The sequence below is a fragment of the Heloderma suspectum genome, chromosome 5, assembly GCF_057233095.1.
Source record: "Heloderma suspectum isolate Gila_16-S chromosome 5, 16-S_ref, whole genome shotgun sequence".
NCBI lineage: Eukaryota > Metazoa > Chordata > Lepidosauria > Squamata > Helodermatidae > Heloderma > Heloderma suspectum.
The window spans coordinates 204,159,893-204,172,389 of NC_139462.1; the positions used below are offsets into that span (position 1 = coordinate 204,159,893).

Sequence of the window (12,497 nt, forward strand, 5' to 3'; positions counted from 1 at the left end):
TGATGACTGGTAACTGCCACCTTGAACTCTGTACTTTTAGCAAAAACATAATGATGTGTCTAGCCAGCCACGGAAAGTAAAAACATCAAAAATAATTATATTTGAGCACAATGGGGGGAAATAGTCTGGAATTAATCCACCAATATTAAATAACTACTTAGGGAGCAATCCTACGGCCGCTAGACAGCAGCTACACGGCCATAGGATATCTGGTTTTCCGGGAGCCGACCTTGGAGCCCGCGCTCCGAAGTCAGTTCCTGGAGAACTGACCTCCCCCCGCTTCCACACTGCCTTGGAGGCAGCACGGAGTAGCCCCATCCTCCGCACTCGCAAGAGGAGTGCGGAGTAGCCAAAAAGGAGCATTCCGGGGGGCGTTCCCCAGTGGGGAGGGCGGGAATGCCTGTACATCCAATGTGTCAAACAGCAGCATCCTCCCCCACTCAACCCTCCCTCAGCTAGACAGTCACAATCGGCTGTCTAGCTGAAAATGCAGGGCAGGAGAAGCACGGAGGGGACAATTCCCTCCGTGCTTCTCTTGTCCTGCTTTGGATAGGCGGTTGCCTCTGAGTTCGGAGGCAGCCGCCTATCTCAATAGGATTGCACCCTTAATTGTTTTTAAAGTTCAGTTTTTATAGTAACAATTCCTTCTCTCAAAACTTGTTTTTAGACCCTGGAAATGCCATAACTTCTGTGCCAGCTGTGAATGGCAAATCTGAAAGCGATGACAGTGGAGCAGAATCAGAGGAAGAACCACACCAGAAAGAAATAATAGAATTACTTGTTGTTCGTAAGTGTGTACACTATGCATTGTATAGGTTTGTAGCCATAGGCTGTTTTTCCTGGGGTGTTTAAAACACTTGTTTTCCTATACAGAACAAAAATGTGGGTTGATATTTAAAGTTGATAACTTTAAAGAAACAACCTCAACTTTTTTCTTTAAAGACTTAAACTTTAAATACCTACAGTCTTTGCTTAATTTGTATTTATGAACTAAATATTAAATGTTTCTATGAATATTAAAGATATCTATGAACAAATAAAAACACACAGTTTTTATAACCAGTAAATGTTGTAGTGTGATTCTCTTTGAAAATTTGTCCCTTTATGGTGTTACAGAAGGTGAGAGCGTGGAACACGGTTCAACCGCTGATAAAGAGTTGGACAAAGTTGTTGCCAATGGCTGTTGTGATGATGTGCCTAATGTTAACACACACAATAGCATACAGACTAAATCTGCTCTGAATGGCTTAAATGTGGATGATGAAATAAAGAAGAGAGACAAACGCCTTGAACTGCCTATTGTATCTAATTTAGGGTCTTCTCACCAAGGTACTGTCCTCATTATCTAAATTTTAATTTGCCTAAATGTTTTTCAGGAGGGATATTCCCTTAGTAACTATTACCCCAGGAATTTTACTGTTTGGCTTATGAAGACCATTTCCACATTTTTGTGGGAAAGATTCCGGATTTAAAGTTTATTTTTGTCTGCGTAATACTATTTTCTGTGTGTATGTTAAAGTTTATATGATGTGCCGTGGTTCATATGCTTGCTGTGCCTTCATGCAGTGCAATAAACAGTGTAAATTCCTTCTCCATGTGCATAATGGCACCAAAAATAACAAAGAGTCCTGTAGCAGCTTAAAGATTAACACATTTATTTTGGCATAAGCCTTTGTGGACTGTAGCCCATTTCATTAAATGAATGGAGTTTTAGACAGAGTTTCAGGTTTATATACAGTACATGTGGTGGTGGTTGTTGGAGAATTGTAAATGGTGAGGCTAGTTCTCTCCCCCCTCCCCAATTTGTACTGTATATAAACCTGAAACTCAGTCTAAAATGCACATAATGATGTGGGCTATCAGCTACAAAAGCTTATGCCCAAATAAGCGTGTTAGTCCTTATGGTGCCACAAGATTCTTGTGAGTTTGTGTGTCTTTGTGAGTGTGGGAAGGGGGAGGTGTTCATGCGATTAGAGTGCCTGCACATTGGAAATTCATGTGAAGAATGTTACTTATGTGATTGAAAGAGACAATGTGAACCAAGGGTATGTAATGCTTTTATATGTGGAGTAATTGGACAATGGTCATTAGGACATGATGTGAGATTGGGAAGAGTGGCTTCAGGATAAGATGGGTTCTTTTGCATTAAGAGGATTGTATGATTTTGTTACAGTCTCAAGTCTGTTAAGACCCCTAAGTTAACACAACCCTAAGTTAACCATGCAACACAGTTCAGAAATATAATTTTTCTTTTCTGAACACATTTAATAAAGTAGGATTCCATTTATTTCAGCTGATATAGGCATCTTCTCCATTTAATTGAGTGCATGGGGAAGCTCTATGGATGTCATAATGTTTTTTTATTTTGAAAATTTGTATACTGCCTTTCCAGTCATATTGCTCAAGATGGTTCTTGGCTCCATAAAATAGTAATAAAAAACATACTGATGGTCATATACTAGAAATAGAAGAGAAAGTCATTTTTTTCCTCTCCTTATGTATGATAAATGTTCAGGAGAGCAACTTATCCAGCAACTTTTTTGTACCAAATATTGTCATTTTGTAGTGCCTTTATTACATATTGACTCATTTTGCTCAAATTAATGAGGATAAATTTAATCCCAAAACAAATATGTAATAATATTGCTGTATTCTCAATGGGTAGTGCAAGCGCTTCTTCTTAGGCAAACCACTAAATAAATCTTTTAAAAAACACCAAGCTAATGGTTTTATGTTCAGAGCCTGATCATATGTACCTACTATTTCGTCATGTACCTGTATACACAGGTCTGAATGAAGACACCACTGAGGAGGTCTCTGGAATTCATCACTTGACAAGTGATTCAGACAGTGAAATATACTGTGATTCTATGGAGCAGTTTGGCCAAGAAGAGGTAGAGTTTGTAAAGTTTTGTACTATGCAGTGGAAAAGTAATAGATAATTACCAGAATCCAAAGAGACGTTAAATTACTTCTGAGAGCCTAAGAGGTCTTTAGACTTGTTTCCTTCAACAGCAGCCCTCCATGCTGGCTGGCAGACTGATGAAATCAGTTTCAAAAACAGTTTTTGATATGGCATGAAGACAACTGTTCAAAGCCAAAAATTCTAGTAGGTTAGAACAAACCCCTTCCATGATGAGCCTAAGCCTGGCTAGAGGAAGAGTCTTAGAGTTTGATGAAGAAATAATAGGAGTGTACACCTAATACACAATTTCCACATTCTGTATGAGGACCTAACTAGATGTGAAATGCATCTTGGCATTTATCATGACATTTACAAAATGTAAATGCAGTTGCTGGAGAAGCTGATATTTATCTCTTCCCCCTGCTGTTGTCCGAATGAAAAAACACCCCTTTGAGGCTCTTTGCTTCAAGAGGAAAATCCCCAGTGGCTGCAATTTGCGTTTTTAAAAACATGCCTGTCAAATGCAAAAATACATTTAGCATCATGTCTAGTTTGGCCCTAAGTTGGTAAATGATTGACAATGATATTGGGTAGATACTAAGAGTGTAGGAGATCTTAAAACATGAGGTGTCTACTTAGATGGCCCTAAGTTGGATGTCTGTCAATGCTTCACTTTGATTTTAGTGGTTCATTTTCCCAAGTTCAATACATCCTGAAAGTATTTTCTTTCTTTATTCAAAAATATATATCTCGCCCTTCTGGTGCTTACGCACCACTCAGGGAGCAGAACCTAACGTTGTGTGAGCAGACTTTCTCTCCCCCTCCCCCGGCACTCCCGAACCCCCCGGAGCAGAATTTGAGGGCACGTCGGAGAGGCTGCAGAGGGAAGGGGGAATCGCCCACCTCCCCATTTCACCGATGGAAGCCATTCTGTTAGCAGGATGAGTTCACTGGATTCAGTCCAGAGTGACTAACAATAATTAAAACTGATCATAAAATACATTTTTTAAAGTATAATAAATATTGAGAAAGGTGCAGCAGATAAATAGAGGCATTGGATAAAAACTTATCTACCCAATAAAACAAAAAGCTACTTAACCAGAAACGTTTTTGCCATATGGTAAAGAACCACAAGAGTGGGTCCAACAGAGAAGGCCCTTCCAATTGTCATCCAATGAGCCTCCACCATGGCTTCACATGAGTGACTATTTTCCAGATATCTCTTCCAACAGGAAGACGCATGTGCATTGCATGTTCACTGTCTTTTGTTCTGTATGGCTTGGAATTAGTCCAATCCTGAGTAATCCTGTAAGCCATTCAGGCCCAGTATGCTCTGTATGTCTCCTGGCAGCCCATTATTCATACTGTGTTTGTCCATTCCCAGCATTCCCCCCTTTGATGGCTTTGTGTTTAATGTGCATGGAGCACAACCTTTTACTCATTCTAGAGGTGGCTACTAGGCTGTAATAGCCAGAGGAAGAGCAAGTAGTCCTCAAAAAGGTTCTTTGTAGGCTATATATTAGATATCCCAGCTCTGGGGAAAGATTATATTTTTGTTAAAAATGTCTTTAGCCCAAAATATAATAGATGTTTTTGTTAACTTGTAGATATTGGAAATCAGTAGAGCAACCAAAGAATTTTCAAAACATCCATTCCATTTCTCAGAAGTAGATAATAGTAGTCTGCTAGAAACATCTGGTTTTTTGGAACTTGGAAACTACAAGGCAGAAGGTATAAAAGAGGTGGCAATTGAAGGAAAAGGTGAAGTCAAGTGTGGTGGGGAAGATGGCAAGTCAAATGATGGAGGCCCTCACAAAGAAAAGAAAGGTGGTGAAAAGGTTGACTTCTATGGAATCAGAAGAGGGAGAGGTACTGTTGAAATATTTGTTCTGCTACATCTTCTGTAGACTAAAGCAAGTCTAATGCCATTCTTTCATTTTCTGTAACTAATGGAATCTTGGACTCTTTATGATTTCACAGATTTATGTCCTGTATTTTCATAATGACTTTGTGCTTTCATAATTCATATGCTTTATTTCTAAAGGGGCTTTCTTTTCCCTAATACAGGACAGCGAATGCACCCTTTGGGTGATGGCGCCCAGGGTGGACAGATGGGCAGTGGAGGAGATGGAGAACGATGGGGTTCAGACAGAGGACCAAGGAACAGCCTCAACGAACAAATTGCAGTAGTGCTCATACGATTACAAGAAGACATGCAAAATATTCTTCAGAGATTACATGCACTTGAGACACTGACAACTTCACAGGTAAAACTTGCTGGATTAGTATCCTAGAAAGGGGAGTGGCCCTAGCTCAGTGGTGGAGTGCATGCTTTCCACGCAGAAGATCCCAGGTTCAATCTTCAGCATCTCCTAGGAAAAAATCCTGCCTGAAACTCTGGAGAGCTACAGCCAGTCAGTGTAGATAGTACTGAGCTATATGGAACAATAGCCTAACCCAGTACAAGACAGCTTCATTTATTATATGGTATAGTTACTCTTTGTTTTAAGAAGCTTGTTTACTGGAATACTTGCTGGAGAAGATTCTTTCCAGGGCATGGAGAAACTCCTTTCATATGATGATTTTGAAATGTATGTAAACAAGTTTAGTTGCTCTAATTTCAAGCTGAAGTGTTACCTAAACCACTCAATCAAGTGGTGCTTCATGCAATTTTTCATAAAAAGGAAATAATCTCAGTGTAAGATAAAATTCATGGGTGAAAATTCCACAAGTGTCTATATCATCACAACTGGAAATATTTGGAAGGGCCAAACCAATTAGGAATTGGAACATGGAAGAATATTTCTGGGAGTGGCATTAAATAATTGTTATAGAGTGGTCTGAAGAAGTACAAGAAGGAGAGCAAGAGATGGAAGGCATTGCAAGAGTTCATAGCTCCAAGCTAAAATCTTGCATATCATATTGTTAATAAATGTGAGCAACAAAGTTATACTCTTACAATGTCCCAAAAAAAACGCTAGGAATATAATATGAAGCTACGAGTATAAATTTGAACATCCCATTTATTACTTTGTTAAACTTGGTTTGTATTTGCAGGCAAGAACTGCAACCCTACATTCAAATAATCAGCCTGCCTCATCTGTTAAGGTAGGATTTTATCTACTTGTAACTCAACAACAGAACAGTTCAGAATTTTGTCATGGGCTTTAAAGATTGGCTTTCCATGGGCTGTAAAGGTTAGAGTGGAGTTTTTCATAGTACATTATCTAAGAAAAGTTTAACGCAGCATTTAACTGCCACTTATAGCAGGAGGAGATAGTTTAGATTAATAGTTTGTGGACTGGGTAATTTATTGATTGCCCTGGTTAATCCTATTGATTCCATGCAAGTGTTAAAAAAAAATTAAACTACCAGCAAACATGAATGAAACAAATACGTTATAGTCCTATCCTGACTTACACTGATTGAACCAAATGGTAGCTAAAACTATAAAAAGCTATTCAGAGCAATCCTATGCATGTTTATTCTGAAATATCAATATATTCAGTGGAGCTTACTCCCAGGTAAGTGTGCATAGGATTGCTGCCTTTAAATATTTCTGAACATTTACAAGATTGCAGAGGAAGTGAATATCCAAGTTGTGGAGCGGTCAGTGACAAAAATGCCATTCTATATTAGTTCAGTGTTGTAACTTTATGTGGAGATAATATTGTTAAGAAGTCTCTTAGAAATTACAATTAAGCATAGAGAAACATACAGTTTAAGGTCTGTTGAGCCCACTTAGGCTCACAATAACATCTGAACTACCTACAGTTCTAGATCTGTAATCCTTGATAAACCTTTATCTATGCAGACATTTGCCAGACATCCACTCTTGTATGAGTGGAACATTTACTATGACTTTTGTGTGTTGTTTAGAGACCATCATGGTGGCCCTTTGATATCTCTCCTGGTACTTTAGCCTTTGCTGTGTTATGGCCCTTTGTTGCCCAGTGGCTGATGCATGTATATCTTCAAAGAAGGAGAAGGTAAGGTTTATGTGCACCCAGTTACATATCTTTGAACCTGTCGGATGTTTTAGTCTAGTTAGTGCACCCTAATAAGTCATGGCCCGTTCATGGATCACTGCCTTGTTGTGGCAAAGGGGCTTGCGTAACTCAGTGAAGCCATAAGCTATGCCGTGCAGGGCCACCCAAGACGGACAGGTCATGGCGGAGAGTTCTGACAAAATGTGGTCCACTGGAGAAGGAAATGGCAACCCACTCCAGTATTATTGCCAAGAAAACTCCATGGAACGTATCAGAAGGCTAAAAGAGATGACGCTGGAAGATGAGCCCCTCAGGTTGGAAGGTGTCCAATATACTACTGGGGAAGAGCAGAGGGTATTTCCAAGTAGCGCCAGAAAGAGTGAAGCGGCTGGGCCAAAGCCGAAAGGACACTCAGCTGTGGATGTGTCTGGTGGTGAAAAGAAAATCCGATGCTGTAAAGAACAATATTGTTTAGGAACCTGGAATGTCAGATCAATGAATCAAGGTAAGCTGGAGGTGGTCAAACATGAGATGGCAAGATTGAACATCGACATCTTGGGAATCAGTGAACTAAAATGGACAGGCATGGGCGAATTTAATTCAGGTGACCATCATATCTACTATTGTGGGCAAGAATCCCTTAGAAGAAATGGAGTAGCACTCATAGTCAACAAAAGGGTGGGAAAAGCAGTACTGGGGTACAATCTTAAAAATGATAGAATGATCTCAGTACGAATCCAAGGCAAACCATTCAACATCACAGTAATTCAAGCCTATGCCCCAACCACTGATGCCGAAGAAGCTGAGGTTGATCGGTTCTATGAAGACCTACAACACCTTCTAGAACTAACACCAAAAAAAGATGTCCTCTTCATCCTAGGAGATTGGAATGCTAAAGTAGGAAGTCAAGAAATCACTGGGATAACAGGCAGGCATGGCCTTGGTGTACAAAATGAAGCAGGACAAATACTAATAGAGTTTTGCCAAGAGAACACGCTGATCATAGCAAACACTCTTTTCCAACAGCACAAGAGACGACTCTACACATGGACATCACCAGATGGTCAGTATCGAAATCAGATTGATTATGTCCTTTGCAGCCAAAGATGGAGAAGCTCTATACAGTCAGTCAAAACAAGACCTGGAGCTGACTGTGGTTCAGATCATGAGCTTCTTGTTACAAAATTTTGGCTGAAACTGAAGAACGTAGGGAAAACCACTAAACCATTCAGGTATGACCTAAATCATATCCCTTATGAATATACAGTGGAGGTGAGGAATAGATTTAAGGGATTAGACCTGATAGACAGAGTGCCTGAGGAACTATGGATGGAGGTCCGTAACATTGTTCAGGAGGCAGCAACTCAATCCACCCCAAAGAAAAAGAAATGCAAGAAAGCAAAGTGGCTGTCTGATGAGGCTTTCCAAGTAGCTGAGGAAAGAAGGGAAGCGAAAAGCAAGGGAGAAAGGGGAAGATCTATCCAACTGAAGCAGAGTTCCAGAGAATAGCAAGGAGAGACAAGAAGGCCTTCTTAAATGAACAATGCAAAGAAATCGAGGAAAACAACAGAATGGGAAAGACTAGAGATCTCTTCAAGAAAATTGGAGATCTCAAGGGAACGTTTTGTGCAAAGACGGGCATGATAAAGGACAAAGAAGGCAGGGACCTAACAGAAGCAGATGAGATTAAGAAGAGGTGGAAAGAATACACAGAAGAACTATACAGGAAAGATCTGAATGTCCCTGATAGCCATGAGAGTGCGGTCACTGAACTTGAACCGGACATCCTCGAGAGTGAAGTCAAGTGGGCCTTAGGAAGCATTAGTAACAACAAAGCTAGCAGAGATGACAGTATTCCAGCTGAGCTATTTAAGATCCTACAAGATTATGCTGTTAAAGTGCTGCATTCAATATGCCAACAAATTTGGCACACTCAACAATGGCCGCAAGACTGGAAAAGGTCAGTTTACATTCCAATTCCAAAGAAGGGCAACGCCAAAGAGTATTCAAACTACCGCACAATTGCGCTCATTTCACATGCCAGCAAGGTGATGCTCAAAATCCTACAAGCTAGGCTTCAGCAGTATGCGAACCGAGAACTACCGGAAGTACAAGCTGGGTTTCGAAGAGGCAGAGGAACTAGAGATCAAATCGCCAACATTCGCTGGATCATGGAGAAAGCAAGAGAATTCCAGAAAAACGTCTATTTCTGCTTCATTGACTACACTAAAGCCTTTGATTGTGTGGATCACAACAAACTGTGGCAAATTCTTAAAGTGATGGGAGTACTAAACCACCTTACCTGTCTCCTGAGAAACCTGTACGAGGGTCAAGAAGCAACAGTAAGAACCGGACATGGAACAACCGATTGGTTCAAAATTGGGAAAGGAGTACGACAAGGCTGCATATTGTCACCCTGTTTATTTAACTTATATGCAGAGTACGTTATGAGAAATGCCCGGTTGGATGAATCAGAGGTCGGAATTAAGATTGCTGGGAGAATTATCAACAACCTCCGATATGCAGACGATACCACCCTAATGGCAGAAAGCAAAGAGGATCTCAAGAGCCTCTTGTTGAGGGTGAAAGAGGAGAGTGCAAAAGCTGGTTTGAAACTCAACATTAAAAAAACTAAGATCATGGCATCTGGCCCCATCACTTCCTGGCATATAGAAGGGGAAGAAATGGAAGCAGTGACAGATTTTACTTTCTTGGGCTCCAAGATCACCGCAGACAGTGACTGTAGCCATGAAATTAAAAGATGCTTGCTCCTTGGGAGGAAAGCTATGGCAAACCTAGACAGCATAGTAAGAAGCAGAGACATCACCTTGCCGACAAAGGTTCGTATAATCAAAGCTATGGTTTCCCCAGTAGTAACGTATGGCTGTGAGAGCTGTACTATAAGGAAGGCTGAGTGCCGAAGAATTGATGCTTTCGAACTGTGGTGCTGGAGAAGACTCTTACGAGGCCTCTGGACTGCAAGGAGGTCAAATCAGTCCATCCTAAAGGAAATCAACCCTGAGTGCTCCTTGGAAGGACAGATACTGAAGCTGAAGCTGAAATATTTTGGCCACCTAATGCGAAGAGAAAACTCTCTGGAAAAGACCCTGATGCTGGGAAAGACTGAAGGCAAAAGGAGAAGGGGACGGCAGAGGATAAGATGGCTAGATAGCATCACCGATGCAATGAATATGAACTTGAGCACGCTCCGGGAGAGAACACAGGACAGGAAGGCCTGGCGTGCTATGGTCCATGGAGTCACGAAGAGTCGGACACGACTGAACAACAACAACAACAAATAAGTCATGGAGAGAAAAGCAAAGTAATGAGATTGCATCCATAGATAATGGAAGGGAAAGGGCCATAGCTCAGTGGTAGAGCACTTGCTTTGCATGCAGAAAGTTCCAGGTTCAATCCCTGGAATCTCCAGGTAGGGCTGGCAAAGACTCCTGTCTGAAACCCTAAAGAGCCACTGCCAGTCAGTGTGGACAATACTGAGCTTGTACCTATACTAGCAAGTTCATGCTAGTGGATCCCACAATCAAATGTGCCTGCAGAATTATAGGCGATAACAGGCAGTCTCATCAGCAGCTGAGTTGGCAATGTTAGTCTGTTTAGAGGCTTGGGCTGATGTTCATACAGCCATTAATTAGCTTTCTTCTGCCACCTTTTCTTTTACATTCAGCTGCCTTCAGCTATGTGCCACTGAGGTCTTTTATATCTTCCCTTCAGATATAACTTTATATGATTTTAAATGGTGTATCCACTTGCTAGGTGTTCTCTTTTACACTGAAATGTCATGGTATTAATTCTATTTTTATTCTCTTTTCTTTCTCCAAAGAACTCTAAGGGTGCAATCCTATACACACTTACCTGTAAGTCCCATTGAACTCAATGGGACTTACATCTGAGGAGACATGTATAGGATTGCACTGTAAGTGACTTATATATGGTTCCCCTATGGCCTCCAATCCAAGCACAGCATTACCATATGCCTTGAGATTAATCAAAACTGCTGTTAGATTTTGAATTCTTACCTGTATTTTCTTCGGTGTCATGACCATGACTATGGTTAGTGTAAAATATTCAAAGCATTTTGAATTTTGTTAATTATCCTAATAATTGTTTCCTTCATAGAAAAGCGTACTTCATGAGACCCAAGAAACGTCCCAGATAAATCAGCATGGCAATCCTCAAGTGCTCATAGTCTCCCCAAATAATTACGGGATCAGGAAAGATGATCACAGTTGCTTGTGGGGTTCCAGTGCAAGGGCAGTATTGGTTTCTTTGTGTCAGTGTAGTTGTGGCAGTTAAAGACGTTTGGCAAGGTTGGCAGAAACAGTGAAGAAGGCTGTGTCTGTGATGGCCATTTCTATAAGATCCTGAGAACAGTTAGAATAGTATTTCTATCCAATGTTTTCAAGGTGTTTTCCATTGCAGTTGGGGAAATGCTGTGTAGCTCTGCCTCACTAGCCAAACCTGAAATGCAACTTTAACCTCAGGCATGCACATTTCTATCAGTTTGCAAGTGTTGAGAATGTGAACACTGTATTCTTATGTGGTCCTTTAGACATAGACATTGTGTTTTACATTATGAAAGGAGGTTTTTGTACAGATATCCCTTTGATAGGATAGTATGACAATCAAAGCAGGCTTGTATGCCAACTTACATAGAGTTGCATAGTGTTGTTAGTATTCAGTCAGTTGTTGTTCATCACTTTCTTTGTATGTTGTTCACTGTCTGAGGATAAGCTAATATTTGATAGTACTTTGAGAGGACTATTTGTTTTGGTTGGTAGAAATTTAGAAGGGCAAATTCACACTTTTAATATTCTTAACTGGTGTTTTGCCATAAACGTATTTGTACTTTTAAAAGCAGAATGGTTCCACAAAACTGCTGTTTAATGAAGTTATTGCTGTTGAAAATTTCTTGGCTTGGCCTCTTTGGGAGTGGTGGAATATAAGGGAGCTCAGAAGCCCTGATGCATATATGTTGAACAAGAGATTGTGTTAAAGAAACTTCTAGCACAGTCTTATTACTTTAACATTAAAATACATAAAGTGAGCATCTCTGTGGCATTAATCAGGTATGTAAATGGCATTAATCAGGTACGGTATCTAATTGTAAACTGTCGGTTCAGCGTGCATTGTAAAATTCAGAGAAGAACAAGAATATTGTAAAGTGCCTAAGGGAGCAATCCTGTGGCTGCTAGTCAGCGGCTAGATGGCCATAGGATATGTCGGTTTCTGGGAACCAACCTCGGAGCCCACGCCCCAAGGTCGGTTCCTGGAGAACCCACCTTCCCCCTCTCCTGCGCTGTCTCGCAGGCAGCTAGGAACGGCCCCACACTTGGAAGAGGAGCACGGAGTGGCAAAAATGGGGCATTCCGGGGCGGGGAAGGCGGAAATGCCATTACGACACATCCTATGTGTCATCCAGCAGCCGCTTCCCTCGCTCCGCCTTCCTGCGGCTAAACGATCCCCTCCACGCTTCTCCTGCCCGGCATTGAATAGGTGGTCCATACGATTGCGCCCTAATTCTATTTTGCCATTCAAGAGTAAAGTGACTTAAGCTGTTCATATGTGTGTTTGTTTTCTTCCAG

The 12,497-nt window shown here is 40.9% G+C and overlaps 1 protein-coding gene across 6 annotated transcripts in view; it reads left to right on the forward strand.

Moving 5' to 3' along the window:
- ACBD5 (acyl-CoA binding domain containing 5) overlaps positions 1-12,497 on the forward strand; it is a 61,621-nt gene that overhangs the window by 45,816 nt on the left and 3,308 nt on the right. For 3 of the 6 annotated variants that reach the window (XM_084859095.1, XM_084859093.1, XM_084859094.1), the window contains exons 6-13: positions 668-787; positions 1,117-1,329; positions 2,788-2,894; positions 4,513-4,774; positions 4,973-5,172; positions 5,963-6,013; positions 6,785-6,894; positions 11,032-11,981. In XM_084859095.1, coding sequence (XP_084715221.1) covers positions 668-787; positions 1,117-1,329; positions 2,788-2,894; positions 4,513-4,774; positions 4,973-5,172; positions 5,963-6,013; positions 6,785-6,894; positions 11,032-11,071 — 1,103 coding nt within the window. In that variant the 3' untranslated portion in view covers positions 11,072-11,981. Of the gene's footprint in view, positions 1-667; positions 788-1,116; positions 1,330-2,787; positions 2,895-4,512; positions 4,775-4,972; positions 5,173-5,962; positions 6,014-6,784; positions 6,895-11,031; positions 11,982-12,497 lie in introns of those variants that run through there. The other 3 variants (XM_084859098.1, XM_084859096.1, XM_084859097.1) reach the window with 1 other exon arrangement.